At 45.9% G+C, this 24,103-nt stretch overlaps 1 protein-coding gene across 3 annotated transcripts; it reads left to right on the forward strand.

Annotated features, from left to right (window-relative positions):
• The first annotated feature begins 1,946 nt into the window (after positions 1-1,946).
• Positions 1,947-23,247, forward strand: LOC118593997 (interferon-induced GTP-binding protein Mx2-like). 3 transcript variants are annotated; one of them, XM_036203701.1, is made up of 14 exons: positions 1,947-2,027; positions 3,962-4,088; positions 6,612-6,804; positions 7,714-7,851; positions 8,441-8,595; positions 8,829-8,967; positions 9,441-9,639; positions 13,410-13,488; positions 14,456-14,578; positions 14,984-15,125; positions 18,313-18,471; positions 18,963-19,039; positions 20,433-20,684; positions 22,665-23,247. In XM_036203701.1, exons 2-14 carry the CDS (start codon positions 3,990-3,992, stop codon positions 22,893-22,895), a joined length of 1,986 nt encoding a protein of 661 aa, XP_036059594.1. In that variant the 5' UTR covers positions 1,947-2,027; positions 3,962-3,989; the 3' UTR covers positions 22,896-23,247. The 3 variants fall into 3 exon arrangements, with proteins under 3 accessions (XP_036059594.1, XP_036059593.1, XP_036059595.1); XM_036203700.1 differs by lacking the exon at positions 1,947-2,027 and adding an exon at positions 2,151-2,199; XM_036203702.1 differs by lacking the exons at positions 1,947-2,027; positions 18,313-18,471 and adding an exon at positions 2,151-2,199.
• Positions 23,248-24,103: the final 856 nt, after the last annotated feature.

Consider the following 24,103-nt stretch of genomic DNA (forward strand, 5'->3'; position numbering starts at 1 on the left):
TGACCAAGGCAACTTGATGAAGGAAGAGTTTTATGTGATTATGGTTCCAGAAGGATAAGAGTTCAGCATGGAAGGGTGGAGGCAGAAGGTACTAGAGCAGTAAGCAGGCTGAAGCTCACACCTTAGACTACAAGCAGAAAGCAGACAGAGTGAACTAGACATGACATAAGTCATTAAACTCTCAAAGCCTGCAACAGTGACATATTTCCTTCAGCAATATCACACCTCATAAAATACCCAAACTGGGGACCAAGTATTCAAATGTCTAAGATTATGGAGACATCTCATCCACACCACCACAGCAATCAGCTGCTCACCTGCTCTCTCCAGCAATGTGTTTGGTAACTGGATACAATGACCAGAGAGCAGGACACGGTGGTCACCACACCTTTCCTTTCTGTCAGGAAGCTGGAAATGAGCTCTGGCTATGGACTGTCTTCTGGTCCCCAAGTCCTCATGCCCCCAATGCTTTTGCTCCCAGGCTCCTCTAATGTAAACCCAGAGCACACTTGCATCAATGCCTGTCTGCTGTGTCCTCAGAAACGTTTCTTCAGTCCAAACACCCTGCATGAAACACAGCCACCTCTGGGAAGAGGTGACACACACAGAAGAGAAAACACACAGGACTGGTCCAGGGAGCAGCCCAGCAGCAGAGGGACTTCTCCTGAGGCAAGGGCAGAGCCTAAGCTCTGGAGATCTGGGTTTGCTCTATAATTCTTTCAGGCCTGGGCACCAGCAAAACAGTGTGGCAGCTTCTGCAGCATGGCAGTCAGAGTGCAGGGGGACTGGCAGCCTTAGGCAGGTCCTTGTTCTAAGGCCACCCACCGATTCCTGTCCAGCTCAGTTCTTTCTCTTATGTTCAGGCTCCCTGTTCCTTGCCACATACCCTTCCTAGGCCTCCTCCTGCCAGCACTGCCCACTGAGCCCACAGCTGCCCCTCCTCCAGGCATTGTCTCCTCCCTGAGGCTCCTCCCACTCACCCAGATTCCCTCCAGCTTTCTCCTGGACCTGAGCACTGTATCTGTTTCTCTGCACAGACTGAGTTAATTTTCCATGTACCGAGAAATGAAACTGAAACTAAGTCTGAGCTGACTGAGAAATGGAACAGGGAGGGGGAGGAGGAAGAGGAGGAGGAGGACGAGGAGGAGGAGGAGGAGGAGAAGGAGGAGGAGGAGGAGAAGGAGGAGGAGGAGGAGAAGGAGGAGGAGGAAGAGAGACTGGAGACAGTAAGAGGGAGGGAATAGGAAGGAAGAGGGCAAACAAAGCTGAGCACAGGCTGACATCTAATGAGGTCACTGAATCTGCTGTCCCCATCGCTGTGCATTCTAGAGCCACAGAATCCGTGTACACCAGGAACTGCTTGATCCCACCTACAAGCCCCACCAGCATGGAGTAGGTGCTGGGCGCAGACCCTACCCTCAGCCTGGAAACAGAAGTCAAGACCCTGGGACAGGGCTCTGCTCCTTAAGGAACACAGAGGGAGCCTGGTGTCTGTCCTGCCAGTTCCTGGGGCAGACAGCTCCGGGAAAGGGCTGCACATCAAGTCTCTGGTTTCTGAGGAGCAGAGGCACTTACTTCCCTCAGCTGAGGGAGTTCTCTGTGGAGCAGGGCTCTGCTTTGAATACAGGGGAAAGATGCAGCAGGGATCATGGCCTGCCCCCTTTCTCCATGAAGACCAGCATCTGTCAGCCTCACCAGTCCTACAGGAGCAGGTCCATGAGGACCTGCTACTGCTTTCACAAGTTTCCCAGAAGGGCAAGCAGGGTTCCTCAGTGATTGCTGGGATGGTTTATCTCTGCCCTTCCTGGTACAGCTAGAATGGCCTAGTGAAAAGGGAAAACTAGTCTAGGCTCTATTCAGATGACAGGAGATCACACTGTTGGAATAGAAGGTGCAGTACAGGGCTGGGTTGGTCCTGAGGGAAAGCAGGCAGCCATCTGAGCTGATGTCAATATGGCAGGTCCTGGTGGGTTGAGTCCAAAATAAGCAATTTCTAGAACTTAGGACCCGGCCAAACGCCCCTGAAGGTGAGTTTCGTTTCTGAGCTCAGTTTGTGTGTGTTGGGGGTGGGGTGGGCAGCAAGCTTAGCCCATTTCATTAACTTTCAATTCTCCATGGGAAGGGGAGGAGCCAGGACTGTTTAAAGAGGTCTGAGCCCTGGCAGCTGCACACTATATCACTGAGCAGTGAGTCAGAGTGGTGAGTACAGCACAGGATTCTGTGCAGGGTTAGGGGATGACTCTGGGTTCCTTGTAGATCCAGGCAGGCAATGTGGGACATTTGTTAGTGCTATTAAAATAAGAGAGTCAGTGACAGCACAGGCAGGGCCACTGGGCTAGACATGGGGTCCCACCCAGCTGCTGATTGCAGGGGACAGTCTGAAACAGCCCCACATTTCCAATACTTCTCTGCCAGGAGGTAGCAAGAGAGGGTGTGGTCCTTGGGATCTCAGATGTCTTGAGCTAAGCCTTAGATTAGAAGTTTCAAATCCCCTGTTACATGTGCAAGGAGCCCATGGGAAAGCAGATGGAGGAGAAGGCTTGAAAAGCAAACAGGAGACTCATTTGGGGATTCTGCTGGAGGGCTGGCAAAGGATCTGTGTAGAGAAGTACATACCTAGGGTCTTCCCAGTCCCCAGACAGGAGATGGCCTGGGTGGTCTAAAGCCGTACCTCTGCTCAGAGTGCACGGTGTCCCACAGACCTTCCATTTCAAAGGTTCAATTGCAGGGGGACATGGAGGGCAGGAACCTGGGAGGAGAAAGGGATCTCTGTGCACACTTTTACACCCAGACCGGCCTTCCACTCCTGGACAGGCAGGAGAGGGGCATGGTTAGGGGTTCTAACAGTGAAAGGCAATGAACCCTATTCCCACGCTGCTCCTGTTTCCAACTGGACTCAGGATGCTTTTCTAACAGGACAGAAACCCAGGGGAGCCCTGCTATTGTTATCTTTGTCCATAATAAATGGATATGACACATGAGGCCATTGGCAAATGCCCAGTTCCTATCTTAGAGTGGAAGTGTAGCCAATCACCCCAAGGACAGCACAAATGGGCACAGGTATGCCTGGATAGGAACGCTTAGAGCCCACCACACCTGGTTACTTGTATGGACCTGACCCTGAACTTCAAGTGAGGCTGGAGCCTGCACGAAATGTGATGGAGCTGCCCTGATGGTCTTGTGCAATGGGATCTGTAGTGTGAAAGAGTTAGGATGTGGGGAGACAAGTAGCAAGGTATCCTTCAGCTCCCTAGAAAATTCGAGTTGATCTAGTGCTGGGACCAGCTTGTGCTTGATTGGACCAAGAACTAGATGGGCAGATGCACTCACCTAAGGTTGACAGTGCAGCTGGATGCCCAGGGCACTGAATGAACAGAGGAGGGTGTGATCCTTGAGGTTTCTCTGCTCCCAAAATCCACCAAGTCTCAAAGGTGATCAGGAGAATTGCACATACTTGTGATTTTCAGACAGAACATAGAGCTTAGATACCAGAAAAGGAACGGACTCCCTGTATCCTGTTTTGACATTGGACACAAGCCTGGGGACCAGTGATATCCCTTGATTGTGCAGTGAGACTAGCCAAGACAGCCATGGACCAGTAGATGAGGGTCAATCTGAGAGTAAAGGGTATTCTTTCTGGAGCCTGGGACCCCTTGTAATGTGAGGTCTTTCCAAAGCAGGGGAAGGAAATCTGTGTCTGAAGAATGTTCTAGATTAACAGCCTCCATGAGTGCACTTAGAATTACTCCCCTTTCATGATCCCCTTCCCACATCAAAAATAAACACCTGCCTCTATGAGGTGAGATGATGGGGTGATGCTGATGGGAATCATAGACCCCTGGGGCATGTAGAGAAGAAATGGAGGTTGTAATACTGTTGTCTCTGGTGTATGTGAATCTTAACCAAGGTCTGGATAATTAGTTTCCAGAACTTTCTAATTTATAATCCTCATTTCCAACAGAATACCCAACAGGAAGCAGAATTCAAAGATGGTTCTTAGTACAGAAGAAATCAGAAGCTCTGCTTCCTTAACCTCACCCAGTGACCCATTGCCCAGCGGAGAGACTGACCTAGGAGAGAAAAACCAGGTATGACCCATGTCCATCTGAGGGCTGCTGCTTTCATGTCACATCCCCTGCAGATGGTGGTTTCTTTGACCTTCCTGGGGCAGAATGTTGATATGGGTCTACTGTTCATTTTGCTTGGGCCAAGGTGAGACCAGTGAACCTCCTTGGTCTTTCATGGGATGCCATCTTGGTTTGGGAGACACAGTATCATTAGAGTCTTGCAGGGCCCTGGGCAGTTCATGCTGCCTATACCATGGCTTAGTCTTCTGCTACAGTGTTAGGACTCATTAAGAAATAATCTACTGGGAGAAGCCACTTGGGGTCTGTTTTCATATAGTTGTAGTCCAGTTTTGCTGGCAAACAAATGTGTTTTCTGAAAGGAAGCCTGTCAGCCTGGTCTCAGCCTGACCCACTCAGCTGTCTGACCTTGGAGGGTCTTCCTCCCTTCAGCAGTGGGTTGTTTTTTTGTTTTTTGTTTTTTGTTTTTTTTTATCTCCACAATAGGATCTTGAGCATGGTTGTTGAGAGAAGCAGAGCAGCTCTTTCTGGTACACAGAACTGTGTGCTTACTCCCTTTTTGAGGTCTTAGGCTGCATGGCTGCCTGTTTTATGGTCTCTCCATTGACTAAGTGAAGATCAACACTTTTAAATTCAGTATTAACAACAGTGTCAAAGGTTACAGGCAAAAGAACACTGTCTCCCTGTCTCCCTAAATCTCTGTTTGTGTTTCCTTCTTGAAGGGATATAACCCTCAGAGTGAGAGGAAGAAAGAACTCAACCCAATACACCAGTCAGCTCTCCATTGCTGTGACCAAGTTCCTGAATCAACTTAGAAGGATGAAAGGTTGTCTGGCTCACAGCTTGAGAAATTACATCCCATGCCCACTATGTGCCATTGTTCTAGGCCTGTGATGCATATCATGATAGAACAAAGCTGATGTCTAACAACTGGGAAAAAGAAGAGGTAGAGGAAGGGCCAGGATCCAAGTTCATTTCAAAGTCATGCTGCCAATGATCTGTACCCTCCCAGAAGTCCCCAACTCTTCCAATCCCACCACATTCCAAGAACAGCTGGGGACCATACCTTCACCAGGAGGTCTTTGGGGCATGTACCAGAACTAAGCTTATATTCTCTCACACTCACATGCTTATGGAGCAGTTGCCTCTTTCGGTCCAGGTTTCAGGCTATCTATGGTCCCTCAGCACAATTTCTAGGCAGATAGGGACTGAGTTTATGATTTTGGTGTTTTCAAACTCACAAGGGCAGCACAGCCTCCTCTGTACCCTTAGGTATGAGAAGAGACCTAGGGCTGGAGCTGTCTGATTGAACAGGCACAGGTGTGCTCCTTTGGAGGTGCATATGAGACCCTCCCATCTTGTGGAGGACAGTTGTCAGCAACAAAGCCTCAGTGGACCCAGTGTTAGATCTTGTGATCCGCTAATGCCCTGTCCCATTCTGTGAGGTACACACCCTCTCAGCTACAACTTCATTACTATCTCAGGACAAGAGTCTTTTACCTAGTGATACAGGCTAGCAGGCTCACAGGAAGCCCTTGAGGACATATATATGTAGGGCATGATTAACTTTCTTGTATTCTGGCTTCTAATGAGGCCAACTGTAGAAGAGACAATTTTACATCAGCATGGCTTCTCGAAGAAGTTTGCACTTGGGAGACCATCTCTGACCACACCACAGAGAAGTCACATATGAGGTGACCAAAAAAAGTCTGCAGTAACATCTTGATGGCAGTGATAAAGTTCTCTGCTGTGGCAAAGCTGACCAATGTCAGAAGAAAGAGATTTCAGTATAATAACACATCTATAGGCCCCTGCAACTGTGTGTGTGTGTGTGTGTGTGTGTGTGTGTGTGTGTGCGTGCGTGTGTGTGTGTGTGTGTGTGTGTGTGTGTGTGTGTGTGTGTGTCAGAGGCTGATAATAACAGTGGAAGAAAACCAATAGCTAGGGGATTGTCAGGATCAAAGCTGGAGTAGGAAAGGATAGAATGGGGCTTCAACTACTTCTAACTAGGCAGGCAGTGTGTAAACAGTGAATGATCATCTCCCTGGTTGGGCCAGAGGACATGCATAGAGTGGCCTGCCACTGGCTCTGCCCATAACAGTCCAGAGAATTAACATTCTATCTCGACAGAGATTACTTCAGCCTTTGTCCAGTTTTTGCCATGGCCCTGTAAAAACTGTAAGCAAGGGAAATTGATGTCTTTACTGCCTTCTTGGAAACCCATGTCACTTCTCTTCTCTGGCAGCAGTGAACCTGAGGTCACCATTCTAGGTCCAGCTATGATAATCAGGAGTATGTGACATCCAGGAGTATGTGGCATCATAGGTTCATGGGCCACGCACAACAACATGGAACATGTCTTTTCCATCATCAATACAGAAGAATCAATGTTCTTTATTTCATCAAATATATTTTGCCCATTTCTCGCTCTTGGGGATTCCAACATGTACATGATCCTAGAATCAACAGTCTTTGCAGGGGCACGTCCATGGAGCATAACCTCACTCTTGCTTTGCCCTCATCTAGGAGTCCCTGAACAACCTCTGCAGGCAGTATGAGGAGAAGGTGCGGCCCTGCATTGACCTCATCGACTCCCTGAGGGCCCTGGGTGTGGAGCAGGACCTGGCCCTGCCTGCCATTGCAGTCATTGGGGACCAGAGCTCAGGGAAGAGCTCTGTGCTGGAAGCCCTGTCAGGAGTGGCCCTCCCCAGAGGCAGTGGTGAGAGTTCATGCTTATTGCCTTGCTAGGCTGTGGACCTGGGGCTCAAGATAGAAACAGATCCCTCCCAGTTTGGGCACACAGCAGAATGAAGGTCAAGTGGTCTTCCTCCTTGACTGTGGGCAGCCTTTCCCCTGAGCAGGCCTGCAGGTTCTTCCTGCTCTCACAAGGGCCCCAGTCTCAGTGGTTAGGGCTCCACCCATGCAGCTTCTCAAGCCTTCCTTCAGCCTAAGTTACCTCCTTTCAGCTCTGTATCCAACAGTCACTGTAGGTGCTGGGGCTGAGCCCATGTGCTGGGGGTGGGGACAGCTTTAGTCCATTGCACTGTCCATTGTCCATTTCAAGAGTCACTTGACACCTGCAGCTTGCAGATGCCATGACTAAGTGGGTCAGGTCCCTAGTTCCTTTCTTTGTGGTGGTCATTATCTTTGGAGAAGAGACAAGTGTCCAGGTTAGTGCTGCTGCTTAAGCTCCATGACTGATGTGGTCATTGAGTGCTCAGGAAGAGGTCAGAGCCAATGTGTTCCAGGGACCCAGTGAAGTGCCTTGGATAAGAGGGGGCATGATGAAGTACACTGAGGGATGGTGACTGGGATGCATGGAAGCTAGTAGGAGATATCTGGTACATTAAAGGTTCCACCAGGGTACCCACAGAGCTGAGGGTCCCACACTAGGAGGAATCAGCCTGAAGTAGTTGGTGGCTTTTACCCCAAATGGATAAACATGACCTGGGTTCCTATTCCAAGAATATAGGCCTGGGGTCATACTGGAGAGGCAGCAAGAGAGTGAGGCCAGATGTTTCTATTTCCAGAGTCTCTGCAGACGAGTTTGTGTAAGAGCGTTAGTCTAAGGCCCTGTAAGACACTGTGCTCACCAGAGCACTGGGCTAACACGGACCTCATCTCCTAGGTATCGTTACCAGATGCCCTCTGGTGCTGAAACTGAAGAAGCTGGAGCTGGGAGAAGAGTGGAGAGGCAAGGTCACCTATGATGACTTTGAATTTGAGCTCTCTGATCCCTCACAGGTGGAAGATGCCATCAACAACGGTTGGTGTCCTATTGTCCCGTATCCTCTGACTGCCTGTCACCACTGCCTGGAGTCAGAGAAGTCTTGAGTTATTCTGTCAGGACCTTGTTCCTGCACAGAAAATGAAACCCCTTCAAACCTGCTGCCACCTGGACCCCAGGACAGAAGAGGCTTTGCATTCCTTTGGGTGGCTGTGGCACAGTACTGGCAGAATGCCTTACAGGAGGACATACTTTATCTCCTGGATTCTGAGGGTTTTTGTCTATGATCACCTTTTCCTATGATCCTGGAAGGAACATTTTTGTGACAGGGACAAGTGACAAAGAGAAAGCAGAGTACCACAGGAAAGGACCAGAAATAAGACATAAGAACCTGCTCCCCAGTGACCTACTTCCTCTAGCCTGGTTTCACCTCCCAACGTGTGTATAAGCTCAAAATATGACTAGTTAGGGACCAACCCAAGGTTCTATACAGGAACCCCTGCGGTGACTGCATAGCCAAGGCATGCTTTCCCAGAATTCCCAGGAAAAAGATTCCCTCCATCTGCCTTCTAGTCTCCCCATCCAACCCCACCAAGCTTGATCACACTTTCTTTTTCCTCCTCTCCAGGTCAGAACTGGATTGCTGGGAAAGGGTTGCAGATCAGTGATAAGCTCATTAGCCTGGATGTCAGCTCCCCAAATGTTACAGACCTGACCTTGATTGATCTGCCTGGGATCACCAGGGTGGCTGTAGGCAATCAGCCCGCAGACATCGGACGCCAGGTGAGACTCTAGACTCCACTCTGACCTACACTGGGATGCAAGGGGCACTGGAGTATCTCCAGGGCTATGTCTAAGAGAGACCTTGAGGATGTAGAGGTGAGAATGGATGGCCAGGATTCACTACAGACATTTGCAGTCCATGGGAGCCAGGTCCTTAAACAAGTAGATTGTCACAACCATCACTCTCTTGATCCTCTCTCCATAACTAGGAGTTACCATTTCATTTCTTACAGATCAAGAGACTCATCAAGACATACATCCAAAAACAGGAGACCATTAACCTGGTGGTGGTCCCCAGTAATGTGGACATCGCCACCACAGAGGCACTGAGCATGGCTCAGGAGGTGGACCCTGAAGGGGACAGGACCATAGGTAGGAGAGTGGGTGATAACAGGGTGTGGGTGTGCTAGTGGGGACACATCCTCTGGATACAGATGGACCAAGCTCAGTTCATACCCAGGATCCCACTGATGTGGGAGGAAGTGACCCCTTCATCTCATCTCTCTGGTAGGAAAGGCATGAAGAGTCAGCAGTGGGCAAGCATGGGGAGGAAATTGTATTTGCTGAGACTCATTGTCATAGGAGCCATGGTAAGGTCCACAGTGTGTGAGGATGAACAGTTGTTGTCTCTGTTTAGAGGTCATGGAGATGTGCTAGGAAGGAGCCTGCAACTGATCTATGGAATTTGTTATTTTCACAACGCCACCTACACATGTCTCTGTGGGTGGGCTTCCACCCTGCATAGTTTCTATGGGCTTCATCTAAGGATTGGATCCTGGTGCCCAGTGAGAACTACACTTCCTGCTATATTGGTGTGTTTCTCTGATTTAAGGTCTGTCCTGCAGGGATCTTAACCAAGCCTGATCTTGTGGACAGAGGAACTGAAGACAAGGTCATTGATGTGGTGCAGAACCTGGTGTACCACCTGAAGAAGGGCTACATGATAGTCAAGTGTAGGGGTCAGCAGGACATCCAGGAAAAACTGAGCCTAACTGAGGCCCTTGAGAAGGAGCAAGCCTTCTTCAAGGAGCACCCTCACTTCAGGTACCTCTGCGATACTGTGCCATGCAGTGAAAATTGCTGGTCAAGAACAGACCTGACATGAGTGGTGTGTGTGCCTGAGGATGATTGCACCTTCAGAGCCACTGTAAAATTTTCCTGAAGGAAAGCAAATGCACAAGGTAGTCCTTAAAGAGTAATAAGTAGTAAATAAAGAGGAAGGGACTTGCCAAAAGACCACAATCAAGTGGTGTCACAAGTAGAACAGAGCAGAGGAAAAGTAGGAGACCCAGAAACTCACCATGCCTTTGATATGGCATAAAAACAACACTCAGCCATGCTAGGAGTCCACTTTAGCAGTCCACGACATTAACAACTGCTCAGTGCCTGAAGAAATCTATACCAGCCTCTTGCTCAACACATCACAGCAAAACAAATGTCAGACAGCAATTCACATAAGAGATGATATCTGAGCTTCCAAACACACTTGCTGAGAATGTCTTAAATCCCACCAAGACATTTAAGACTACCTACTACAAGAGCATTCTCTTTGAAAATGCTGTCCTCATCTTAGTGAGAACTCTTTGATTTCTTTCCATTTAGTATGCTCTTGACTATAGGGTTTTTTTGTGTATAGCTGTTATTAGGTTGAGGCAAGTTCCCTCCATCCCTAACTTCCCCATACTTTTCGTCATGAAGAAACACTGGATTTTGTCAAAGGCTTTTTCTGTGTCCAATTAGATGATGATGTGATTTATCCATGAATACATTGTGTGATGATAGCATGAATTGATTTACATATGTAGAGCCATCCCTACATCTTTGGAATGACACCAACTTGGTTGTGATGAATAACATTGTTTGTATGCATATAAGTTTTGTTTACCAGTATTTATTGAAAAAATGTGCCTATTTCTTCACAAGGGAGATTGGTCTATAATTTTTGTTTGTTTTGTCTTTATCTGGTTTTGTTATCAGGTAATACTGGCTTCATAGAGAAGAGTTTGGAAGCTGTCCTTCATTTTCTATTTCAGGAAAATTAGAGCAGTGCTGGTGTGAATTTCTTTAAAGTCTGGTAGAATGCTGCAGTGAATCAATCTGGTCCTGGGCTTTCATACTTTGGATGAGTTTTTATTACTGTTGGGATCTCTTTCCTTGTCATGGATCTATCTAAACTGTTTATTTCATCTTGATTTAAATTTGTTATGCTGTATTTATTTAAGATTTCATCCATGTCTTTTAGGCATTTCAGTTTCATGGAATACAGGTCTTTAAAGTCTGTCCTTCTGAGTGTCTATGCTCACTCCACTTGGATCTATTGCAATCTCTCCCCTAGCTTTCTTTCTCCCTCTCTCTCTCTCTCTCTCTCTCTCTCTCTCTCTCTCTCTCTTTCGTTCTGTTTTTTGAGACTGGGTTTCTCTCTGTATCCCAGGATGTTATGAAACTTTGTAGACCAGACTGGCCTAGAAATCAGAATTCCATCTGTCTTCTCATCCCAAATTCTGGGATTGACAGCATATGCTGCAGAAACACATAAAATTCTTGAAACTTTTTAATTTCCATATTTCTTCCTAATGACAATCACCATTCAGTAGTGTGCTCTTTGGTGTCCTTAAGTCTGTGTACTGTCTATAGGTTTATTTTTTTGCTACTGATATATTGCTTAATTCTGTTGTGGTCAGATAGAATGCAGGATGTTATTTAAATTGTCCTGTGTCTGTTGAGACATGATTTGTGTTCTAATGTGTGATACATTTTTGAGAATGTTCCATGGTCTGCTAAGAAAAATGTGTACATGTGTATTCTTTAGTGTGTAGGTAGAATGTTCTATAAATGTCTGTTAGGTCCACTTGATTTCTTTTTTCTTTTCCTTTTTTGTCTGCCTGTCTGTCTCTGTCTGTCTGTTTGTTTGAAAAGAATGTCTCTCTACTAATCTCTGCCTGTCCTGGAACTCACTATGTATAGCAAGCTGTCATCAAACTCACCAAGATCTGCCTTCCTCTGTGTGGGATTAAAGCCATGCATCACTTGGCCTAACTCCATTTGATTTCTGACATCATTTATCAGCTATGTTTCTCTGCTCAGATCTTGTTCACGTAGCCTACCTACTGGTGTGAGTTGGGTATTGAATTCACACCCTATGGGTGTGTTAGTCAATCTGTGATTTCACATTTAATAGCTCTTTTGACAGTTTTGTGTTGAAGTTATCAGAATTTAGAGTATCTAACCTGCTTGTATCCTAGATTCATTTGTTTTTGCACCCTTACTCTGATGTCACATCTATCATTGAAAATAAACTGTGTTTTCTGGGGGCAGCAAAAAGATGGATTCTATTTTCAGATCCAATCTGCCAGTCTCTCTTTATTGGGGACTTAATATTCAGAGTTATTGTTGACAGATATATGCTAATTCCTGTCACTGCTCTTTGTTTTGTTTTGTTTGTTTTTGATTTTGTATTTGGAGACAGGGTTTCACCATGTAGTTCTGGCTGTCCTAGAATCCACTATGTAGACCAGGCTGGCCCCCAACTCACAGGAGATCCCTGCACTACCACTCCTGGCTTTGTCATTTATTTTGTGGTAAACTTTGACCTCTTTTGATAGACTCTTGTAGTATTGCCTATTTATTCCCTCTGACTTCTTAGCTATGTTTATCCTTCTCTTCAGAGCCCTGTATTTCTTCCAGGGTCCACTGTAAAGCTGAATTAGGAGTCATAAATTCTCTAGATCTGTCTTTATCATGGAAGTTTTTATTTCTATATCAATTTTAATAGATAGCTTTGCTGGATATAATATTCTTGTTTAACAGTTATGATCTTTCAGACCTTGGAGTACATCTTTCTAGGTCCTTCTGGCTTTAAAAGGTTCTTGTGTGCATGCCTTTAATCCCAGTACTTGGAAGACAGAGGTAGGTGGATCTCTATGAGCTGAATGCCAGCCTAGTCTACATAGTGAGTTTCAGGATAACAAGGTCTATGTAAAGAGACCCTGGCTCAAACCAAAACAAATTTCCATTGTTTCTATTCTACCACAGTTTGTTTGTTTAAGTAAACTGACCAGTATAGAAACTGGAGCCCCAATAAGAGTAAGCTGTCTTTTACAGGCAGGAAGAATTCTATCTCCCCAATGACTTGTATCCTAAGGCATAACAGTGTATTTTCTGAACATAGATTTTTGCAGCATAAGAATAGTATAGCTTTATACCTTTTAGAGTCCATGGCTTAAATCCTTTCTTGGACCAGAGAGTATCTCCTCACTTCACTTGTTCACACACATATGCAAATACATGTCAGTGTCTTTGCATAAAGCCCTGGATCTATATTTATTGTGTATATTCTTGTGTATTATCTATGTGTGTATATGTACTCATGTGTATAGCCTATATGAAAGGGTATGTTTACTTGAGTGTATTATACATGTAAGTGTGTATTTACTCACATCACACATAGAAAGATGTGTTGTAAACTTGCATGTGTCACACATAGAAGGTGTGTGCCTGTGTATTCATGCATATTACACATGGAATGAGGCATTATGCTATGATAACTTATCTGTACTCATGCACATATGTTTTGTGGAGAACAGATTTTACTCTGATTATTAATGAGCTGAGGAGGATCACTGCAGACCATTGTATAGCTATCCTAGCTGGTTCCCCTGTATCATTGTACAAAATCAACTCTGAGTACTTCATGAGTACCAATCTCAAGGTACCCACTCATTGAAAGTACCCAGACTGTCCGTGGCCTCCCCACAGCAGGCTCCAGACTTGTGTTTTGGCCTAGTCTAATGGGATCCTCTCTCCTGTTCCCTCAGTGTTCTTCTGGAGGATGGGAAGGCCACAGTGCCCCTTCTGGCAGAGAGACTGACCACGGAGCTCATCTCACACATATGTGTAAGCCTGGTTGGCTGTGTCTTCATAAAGCTGAGCTGGGACTGGGAGGGTCTCTGGGCTCACAAGCTGGTCAAGATCTTTTTGCTCAGACATGTGGTATTTGGGAATTTGTAACTGTAGCATCAGAAGGATTTTGCTGGTTGTTGCTGCTGTCACTCTAAGGTTCTAGGTGGCAGAGCTGTGAGCTCCTCATTCTAGAGCTGATCTCAAGAGATGGAGGTCAAATAGGCTCTTCAAATAGAAGCCAAGTTCACTTTTCTCTGACCTAGTTTCTCAAATCACCTTAGATCTCTACCTGGGGTGTTGATAATACTCAGCAATGTGGATTTAGTGTGTAGACTTGCTTGAGAACTGGCTGTGCAAAGATACTCAGCAGTGATCTTCCCCTGGGCTGTTCCTGTGTTCAAGGTATTCATGCAGCTCCAGCATATTGATCAGAGAATCTGCAGGGAACCATGATCTTGTGTGACCCTCTATGGGCCTCCTTGATGCTGATAGATCAGGCCTATTCTTGCTGAGTTCTGTGCCTTGAGATTCCTGGGGACAGCAAAGTTATAGGACCCTTCCTTTGAAACAAGAATCCCTAGCAGTTTTTGACCTGTTGAAAACAACACAAATGTTTAGGAGTCTTGTATTGTTATAACTTCCCCTGTTTCAGAAGCTATTAGAATGTGTTTTGTGGCAATTTCCTGAAGAGAGTTCATCTGTCCCTGATACAGAAGGAGGTGCCTCTGGATGGCTCTTTTAGGGGGCAACCATGAGCAGTGGAGAGGGTTGCACACCAGATGCAGGTATGGGCAAATGTGTATAAAGGGATGCTTCTCCAGTGCTGCTCTGCACCAGAGAAATAATATCAGGACTTCAGAATGCTTTCCATGTGTCATGGTGACTCTGTAAAGCAGGTTTGGGGCCTCGTTTGCATTCCCAGTCTATATTTCTATGTCCCATTCACCTCTTTCCATTTCAGAAATCTCTGCCTTTGTTAGAAAATCAAATAATGAAGTGTCACCAGACTGCAAGTGAGGAGCTGCAGAAGTATGGTGCAGACATACCAGAGGATGACAATGAGAAAACATTCTTCCTGATTGAAGTGAGCATTGTCCATAGTTTTGGGCATGATGACTGCATCACTATCTACACAGGAATCTCTTTCTGGTGCTCTTCAGATCTCATGTCTCCAAGGTTGCTGGAGAAGCATCCTGTCCATTTAGTGTTAAAAAATGGTGTCAGGACAGAGACTATGGTTGAGTACAGGGTGGAGCTTATGGGGGACATTTTCATTTCACCCACACTGACAGAAGAGTTCTCCTTAAGAATCCCAAAGAAGAGGAAGAAGGGAGGTATTTCCTGTAGCAAAAGTCCCTCCTTAATACTGTTCTGTTGGGCCCAGGAGGAGGAGGTGGCTCACCCACCTTCAGGGCACACATTTACTTTTTCTACCTTGAACCCATGCTTGAAAGACCTCTGCTGATACTGATGTTTTCCTTCTTGACAGAAAATCAACACTTTTAACCAGGACATCACTGCCATAGTACAAGGGGAGGAAAATGTGAAGGAGGGAGAATGTCGCCTGTTCAACAGGATCCGACATGAGTTCTTATCGTGGAGTAAGGAGATTGAAAAAAATTTCCAAAACGGTGAGCATCTTGTCCAATCTGCGTTGCCATCCTTAACAACCCTACACTCCATTGTTATAGACAATAGGAGACCATCACTCACTGTTCTGGTTCCTAGAAGGTCCCAGGTCAAGATACCAGAAGATGAGGTGACTGGTCAGGTCTCCATCTCTGCTGTCAAGATGACACCATCTATCCTGGTCCTCATGTGTGGAGGATGAGAGCCAGTTTTCTCTGGCCTCTGTTATGAGGAAACACACATCCTCTGTGAGGATGGAGCTATCATGTCCTACTAACTTCTTAAATGCCAACCTTTCAGTGCCAGTATACTAGGAATGAAGGTCAACTTACAAACTTCAGTAAGACACCAGATAGGGAACTGTCAACAAAGCAAGGTAAAGGTGCTAGCAAAGTCCAACTTGGTGAACTAATGAGTTTTCTTGGGTTGATTTCCAGGAATATGGGTGAGGAGTTACTTACAGACATAGAAATGACTCAAACACAGCTGTAATCTCAGAGCCCACTCCAGGATGGGCGATGGCTCATGAAATCTGGAGCACGGGGCACAGACTGCAAGCAGCTTAGGAGGTTGGAGAGTTAGTTCTGTGTAGTTCAATAGATCTGAGCCTTTTCCAGGCAGCCTGATTGGTCTCTACTTATCCCTGGCATCTTGGATTATGTGAGAGTGAGTCTCAGAAGTCCCTATTGTTTATGTACACTTGGCATGAATGCTTGGTGAATCTAGTCAGTTTCAGGGATTTTCTGGAGTCACTGAGTTGTTGACTTCCTGAGTTTAAGGAGCTTCCCAGGAGGATGTAGTTGTTTTCATCTCCTTTCTATCTTCCTGTGCCTTCAGGAGCATCCCTCCAAAATGGAAAGTTTTAATCTTGGAGGAAACTGCTGCCTGTCCAGGGACATAGTCCTGGGGCATCATAATACGTTTCATTATGTCAATGAGAAGATAATAGAAGTGCAGGCAACACCCCCCCCCCATTTTCATATCTTCAAAATCTGAAGCAGGGAGAAAGTACAAGAAATCAGTTCTTTGATCACATCTGTGCTGAGAAAGATGCCATTGCAGAGGGGATTTTGCCTTCCCTGAAGGGCTTGATGAAAACATTGAATTGACTTAAACCAACCAGAGGTTTTAACAAACAGCTTCCCTTGGCTGTGCAGGACAGATGTATAAAGTGGAGTGTTCTATCTATTGGTCAGGTTGTGTAGCAATGGCCCTTTGTAGAGAGCCTATGAGACACTTATTTAAAGCCTGTGACCACCCTTCCATGTATTCAATGTGCCCACCATTTCTGCCTTACTCACCAACACAGCTGAGGCTCAACAGTATAATCCTTGCAGTGTGCCCTAAGTACAGGGAAGAGCCACTGTCCTGTTTCAAAACTGCATAAGTGTCTCCCATTGTGTCTGATAGAAGAGGGCCTAGAGACCAGAATATGAAGCAGCTTTATTACTCCATGTTACAAAAACTGGATCCAATTAGAAAATGAAAAAAATAGTATAAAGATGTTTTTCCAAAAAGAAGATATACAAATGACTAATAAAACACTCAAAGGATGCATGGCCTGTGGCCATCAGAAATGCAAATGAAAACACAGGGATAATTCCTGTCCCAGACCCTAGGGAAGTTAGAATCAGAAAGGCAGACACTGGCAGGTGCTAGAGAATAGGCAGGGAAAAGGAAGCCCTGGTCACTGCTGGGGAACGTGAAATGGTACAGTTGCTGTGGGTTACAGCACTGAGCCCTCAGAGAGGCAAACACAAGATGCCCACTTCCATTCCTTTTCCTCAACTATGAGGAAATAGTCAAACATACAAGTCCTCTTACCCTGAACCTGGCTTCTTCTCCCCATGTCTTCACAAGTCCTTCACTCTGAATATTTATGTGTCCTTTTCAGCCCCTGTAAGGACACAAGACACAGTGGATTAGAGATCACCCCAAGAGACTCTTTACTACTTAGTAATTTCTATTAAAAACCTCATCTGCAAGTAGTCCCCTCCTGAGGTTCTGGGTGGTTAGGAACATAGCACAAGCATTATCAGGGAAGCAATTCCGCTCTTAGCATCACTCAGTGAAGTATTTTAACCCAAGAAAGGCACAGAAGTCCAGATACAAGGTACAAGGCTGGTGAGCCTTGATGACAGGATGCTGAGTGAAAACCAGCAGGACAGTCATGGTGGCCTGTAGTATGTGATTCTATATAAGAAACACCCAGAATACATACATGGTGTAGACAGAGCAGAGCAGAGGCTGCAGGGTTGGAGAGAGGGCAGAAAGGGAGGCACCAACTGCTGTGAGAGCAGCAGGTCCTGGAGGTGACAGAAACTTCCCAGGATCAAGGGTTAAACTGTGGAGCTTGGCCCAAAACTCAGACTATATTTATAGTCTTGTTTAATGAGATAAGTTTTCTTTAAATAAAAATGTTCTTTGGAGGGCTTGAATGATGGCTTAGTGGTTAGGAGCACTGGTTGTTCTCCCAGAGGATCTAAGTTTGATCCACAGCACCCAAAAGTGACTCATAACCATCTGTAACTCCAAACCCAGGGGATCTGATGCTCTCTCTGGCACCCAGAGGCATGGTATGCACATTGTACACAGACATTCATGCAGCAAAACACACATACACACAAAATGAAAAACAAAAAAATATAAATGGCCCATTGATCACAGGGGAAGCTGGAGCCATCTGAATCTGCTGTCCATTTCCATTTCTAATACTGGGAAAAGGGACTAAGTGTTTTGTCTCATGAACAGGTAGATCAGGTCACACTGGGGCCATCCAGGTGCTCACTAGACTTGTCATCTCTTGCTGAGGGACACCCTCCTCCCACTCAGCTATTGATGCCCTCTAGAGGCCATAGGGCCTGTGAGCCATGTGCTCTGTCTCTTCTTTGGTCAAATCCAACTGGATTCATTAACCCACACACTCAAGAATTTTTGTGGCTATGTCTTCCTCTGGTTTCCACTTGTTGGATTCTGCAGTCGTCTCTGGTCTGAACTTGCCTTTTGCCTCAATAGAGGGAAATGGCCTTGAGATTTCATTCTTCTCTGTAACCCCAAATATTTTCCAATTTGCAAATACTTGTTTGCCTTGTTTTACCTCAGTATATTCAGAAAAATCAGAATGGGTTTGTTTAGGAAAATTTGAAAGATGGTTTTCTTAAAAAAAAAAAAAATCACCTCTTATTGTAGGTTATGATATATTATATAATGAAGTCTGGAAATTTGAAAAGCAATATCGAGGCCGAGAGCTGCCAGGGTTTGTGAACTACAAAACATTTGAGAACATCATAAGAAACCAAATCAAAGTCTTAGAAGATCCAGCTGTAGACATGCTGCACAGGGTCACTGGTGAGTGCTACACAGGGTCACCAAGAAATGCCTCTGTTGCTCTCAGCCATTTTATTTCTGGGACAGGGGACAAAGGCAATGCTGTCCCCAGCACTGTCCTCTAAGGCTGGTTCTAAGTAGGTATTCTATGCTCTAGATGCCACTGTGGTTTTTGAGAATTCAGTCCATTCTCACCCTGTGGACACAGGGATTTGCTGTCAGAGGGCAGAGTCACCTAACCTTTTTGGCCCTTATCACCATCATGTAAGGAGCACAATCAGAGTCCTTCATGTAAAGTGATAACCACCCTTAGCCTACACCTATATTTATATTAAAGAAAGTTCTCTAGAAGCCTGGGTGTACCTTCCCCATCATTGGGGAGAGAGGAAGAAAAGAAGTGAGGGAGCAGGAGAGCACCCACCTCCCTCATCCCTACCCTGGTTTGCATCTACACAGAGTGAACACATCTTAATCACTTACTGTGTTAAACTGTTTTTTCTCTCTTCAATCAGAAGTGGTACGAGTCGCCTTTTCCAGTGTTTCTGAAAAAAATTTTGCTGAGTTTTTTAACCTCCACAGAACTACCAAGGTAAAACCTGCTTTGTATTATTTTTAAAGCATTAATGAACATAATGGTAGAGAAGAGATATTTTGGTTTAATCTATTTCTCCTTTCCTGTGCTTGTTTGGAAGCAGCTTAAGCTCCTGCTTGAATCTTGTTGATGAGGCTACTGGTGCAGTCTGGCTAAAGTGTGGGCAGGGAGAAGGGAGGGAGGAGCAGAGATGAATGCTGAAATTCACAGGTGAGTACTCTGTCAGGGAGGCTCACAGGACCATGCATAGGACGACACTCCTGACACTGAGTGAAAGTTGTCAGATGTGGGGCTCAGGGGTGACGTTGAGATGGATTGTGGGAAGTAAGACATTTGTTAGAAGGGTTGTTAGTACTGTGGGCAGACAGACAGACATACAGCCAGTCTACCAGTAGCTCTGAAGAAAGGCCCCAGGAACAGAGACACTCTGGCAGGGATCTGAAGAGGAATCAGGCTCACAGAACAGATCCAGGTTCCCTTCTTGTAAGTCTCTGAGGAAGGGAGAAGGTTTTACAACTCTGCAGCCAGGTTCTCTGATACCCCAAAGGTAGAAGGGAAGTGAAGGGGGAATGTGGCCACTGGTAATCACCAGATGACACCCATCAGTAGCCTTTTGATATCCTTTGATGTGTGTGATGTATCTCAGTAAACTTATTTCCCAAGACAAGAAATAAATGCAGGTTTCTGGGAGCCTGTTTGCTTAGTAGGATACCTGACACTCTGTGAGACTAATTTCAGCAATAGGTACACACAAACACCTGTGACATTCATATACACACTTATATACTAGTGTAATTATTTAGGCCACTCCACGTAGTTAAAAGGTAAGTTTATTTTGTGGGGTAACTTACAAGTGAAGGGATAGTTTACAGGGTCTGGGAAAGGTGTAGCACAGTCTGGTGGTGGTCTCTGGAGAACTTGGCTCAGTCTACCTCCAGCGTCCAGGGTCCAGGAACCAAGAAAGCCGGCCTATCTGGATCCCAGGTCTTCATCATCCCCTCTCAGCCCCACCTTGTAGGTGTGACTGTTACCGAAGCCTCAGTGGGGGTTGGAACTTCCAGATAAAAGCTGGAATGGCTACCCATTACACTCATATATAAAATAAAGAAACAAATCTTTTAAAATATATTCATTTAAGTTGACACTAAAGGTTGACCTTCAAATAAGGAGCTACTCACACCTGGCTCAGATTTCCTCTGGTTTCCACCCTCATTTCAGAGTGTCACAAAAATGAACTGAGCAACAGGGTACAGGGAATACTCCAAGGTAATGATTGCTTTTGTTTCTGCTGGGTGACCAGATGCTTGTCAATCTGTTGGGTGTCCTCTGTTCTTACTCAACAGCAAACATTTCTTGATGACTGATGGCTTACATTTCCCTTTCTATGCAGTCCAAACTTGAAGACATCAGATTAGAACAAGAAAAGGAAGCAGAGAAGATGATCCGACTTCACTTTCAGATGGAGCAGATCATCTACTGCCAAGACCAACTTTACAGAGGAGCCTTGCAGAAGGTCAGAGAGAAGGAAGCTGAGGAGGAGGAGAGTAAGACAAAGTCAAGTGCCTACACTTCCTCTCAGTCTCAAGCTTCACAGAACTCATCCATGGCTGAGATCTTTCAGCATCTGGACGCCTACCGCCAGGTAAATGTGTGAACACCTTGGAACTGGGTTTCAGGCCATTTGTTCCCTTTGTTTCTGTGTCTCTCTGTGTAGAATCTGAATCTCCAAGAGGACTTCAGGATGGCTCAGTCCTGCAGTTCTGGGTGATCCTCTGAGAAGGGTTTGTAATTCATTCAGATAAACAGGTAGTTTAGAGCCACAGACATCTGCCTTTTGTGGTCCTTGTGATCCTGGCTCTGTGATTTAGATTCTCTCAATATTAGCTTTCTTCTCTGTATGTTGTTGTTTATTTTTGCTCTTTATAGGGGCCCACCACACAGCTCCCAAATAAATCAAACACAGAGGCTTATTCTGGATCATAAATGTCCAGCCTTAGATTGGCTTATTTCTAACCAGCTTTCCTTAATGATAAATTTCCATGTCTGTCTTGTGTCTTGGGCTTTTACCTTTTCCTACTTCTGAAAGCTTACCTTCAGTCTTACTCTGTGCTTTGCTGTGTGGCTGGGTGGCTGCACCCTGGATGTCTCCCCCTTCTCTAGGTATTTCTTTTTTCCTCCCAGATTTCACCCTGTATATATTCTCTCTGCCTGCCAGACCCACCTATTCTCTCTCCTGCCTTGCTATTATTGGCCAATCAGTTCTTTATTAGACATCAAGTATTTTACACAGGTACAGTAACACAGTTTCATGGAGTTAAAAGCAACATTAAAAAAAAAAACCTTAAAATATTATTTTACAAATCTCTGAGATATGGTTTCAGGATCCTAAGCACCTGGAATGGAGTGTGGGGCCCTTAGCACAGTGTTGAGATGCCATGCACTCATCAAGTGGAAGCAGGTCCTGACATCTGTTGGGAGGGGCACACATCATGTAATCCAGGTACAGCAGGTCCTACTCAGCCAGAGCCACACGCGCCTGGAAGCAACCACACAGGGGAATGTCATAGTGACCTTCTAATGTACAGATGTCTGTCACTGGCTGCTAGAAGGCGAACCTTGTCATGTGGCCAAGCACAGGGCTCCTGGAGCTTATGGCTATGTCCTGTAGATATTAGGTTTTCTCTCTGCTCCTGGGACCCTGACAATTTCAGGGACCTCAACAAGTGGGATAGTAGAGATGTTATCCTTCCTGCATGGCTTGTTTCTCAGAGCATAATTTCGTAAATGTCCCACATGACGTAGCATGGTTCAGGACTTTGTCTGCAGACATCATCCTTCCTTTTAGTCAAGGCCCTATTCCCACCCAAGGCACCAACATCTAGATATCTGGGGTCGCTAAGCCTTCTTTGAACCCCAGCTCTGAATCTCTCTCCTTCTCATTGGCATTTGGAGACAGGCCTCACCCAGGTTGTCTGTGGTTAGAGAACACATAGCCTGTTCCTGCCATGACTCAGGCTTGTGCCTAAGCTGTGACCAGATGCTCACCACTAGTCAGGTATCTTCTAACTTTGGTGTCTTGTGACACACCTGCTTAACCATCCCCAGAGGGTTGTGGTCATGGTAATCTTGTATCCTAAAGAAGGAAAATGAGAACCAGGGAGGCACCAACCTTGGGAAACCACCAGCACGTGTCATCTAACTGAGAGAACCACCTGTCTCAGGGGATTGGGGCTGACAGCTGAGAGAGAGGATGGAGCAGGTGAAGTCTGACTTCCTTCAGGCAGCTCATTAGGACTGACTGCTCTGCTTCCCTGCTGCCAAGAAGCCTGGACCTTAAGGACAGGCTAGCAATGTTCTCAGCAAAGGGGTCAGCCATTTGGAAATGGAGTTGGGGTGTCTCTGTGGACGACGTTCCAGTACATACTCTTCTCCATGGAAATCCATTTGATTGATGATCAGGGAAACTGGTGAGATCCAGAGTCTAGCAGGCACCTTGGACCTGCTCTGCCAGGTCACTGAGGGGGATGAGACCTGTACCTGCCAGGATCTCACTACTCAGAGATGACCTGGTATCAGGTTCCCTGGGCCTCTCCCTCAAGCCTCCTGTATCTCCCTCTTCCAGGAGGCTCACAACCGCATCTCCAGCCACATTCCTTTGATCATCCAGTATTTCATCCTGAAAATGTTTGCTGAGCAGCTCCAGAAGGGCATGCTCCAGCTCCTGCAGGACAAGGACTCTTGTGGCTGGCTCCTGAAGGAACGCAATGACACCAGTGAGAAGAGGAAGTTCCTGAAGGAGCGGCTGTCAAGACTGGCCCAGGCTCGCCGCCAGCTAGCCAAATTCCCTGGTTAAGCTGGCCCTGTCCTTCTCTGTGTATCATGAATAGTGTTTCAGGAACTGAAGGACTCCTGCCTTTCCTGGTAGCTATCTTACTACCCTTTAGCCTCTGACATGGTATTGTTGATAGCAATGAGAAGCAAAGGGAAACTCTCTGCTCACTATAAGATGAGAAAGGGAAAAGGCTCTAAAATACAGGATGCAGATTGGTAAACAATGCTATGTTTCTGATATGACAATGGCTTAACCATAAGAATGTTTCCCACCTTGGCCTCTACCTTCTCAGTGCCCTGTTTTAGTGCATCCTGCAAGGAGGGAGCTACCTATTGCATTCATTCCTAATAAACCACTTTTGACTCTTCTCTGACTCACTTTGGATTGGTGGAAGGGGTTGTACAGGACTGCAGGAGATAGAAGGCAAGTGGTAAATATGTGGGCCACTAAAGCCAACAAGACTCAGGAATGGGGACCTAGGAGGATATATTTCCTAGGAACTACAGCAAATGGAGACTAGCTTTGAAAGACAAATAGTTGAACACATACATTCTTTGTGTACAGGCACTTGCTGTAGGGAATATAAAGCAGTGTCAATGTGAGCAGAGGCTGTAGGAAGCTCTGCATATCCACCCAGGGTAGGACCAGGTCAGTTGGGGAAAAATACCGTCCTTGCAGGAGAGCTGCATAGTCCCTCCATGACTGGAAAATGAGTGCACCCAAGCCTCATCCTCAGATTGCCTCTCCTAGAACTCAGCTCCAAATCCACACAGTACTTGCTGCCTTCAAGGTTAGGAAGCCTTGGGTGCATTCACAACCCTAGCTGGGCACAGATGCCCAATAGAGGCCCTGACACCAGATCCATTGAAAGACCACTAAACCATCAGTAATTCCAGAATCAGAAAGGAGAAGACACACCTGGCAGGCATGGGAAGGAGCAAGGAGCTAGGGGACATTCTCCAGGAAACATGATGAAGGACATGGGGAGCAGAGTCCTTTTCATAGACTTCCAGAAATACTACTTTAAGAACTGCCTGCTCCCTGGGCAGTGCTTCATACCAGCTCTATAGTCACCCTTTCCCCTACGATAGACCCCACCCTAAATGTCTTATGACTGCTGAATCTCTATCATCACTGATTTTGTGAAGTTCTAGAATATGTTTACAAGAAGGATGCTAGGAAGACAACTTTCCAATTCCAAGGTCTGGGATGAATGCCATCAATAGGCC

Source organism: Onychomys torridus, chromosome 12 (assembly GCF_903995425.1).
Source record: "Onychomys torridus chromosome 12, mOncTor1.1, whole genome shotgun sequence".
Taxonomy (NCBI): domain Eukaryota; kingdom Metazoa; phylum Chordata; class Mammalia; order Rodentia; family Cricetidae; genus Onychomys; species Onychomys torridus.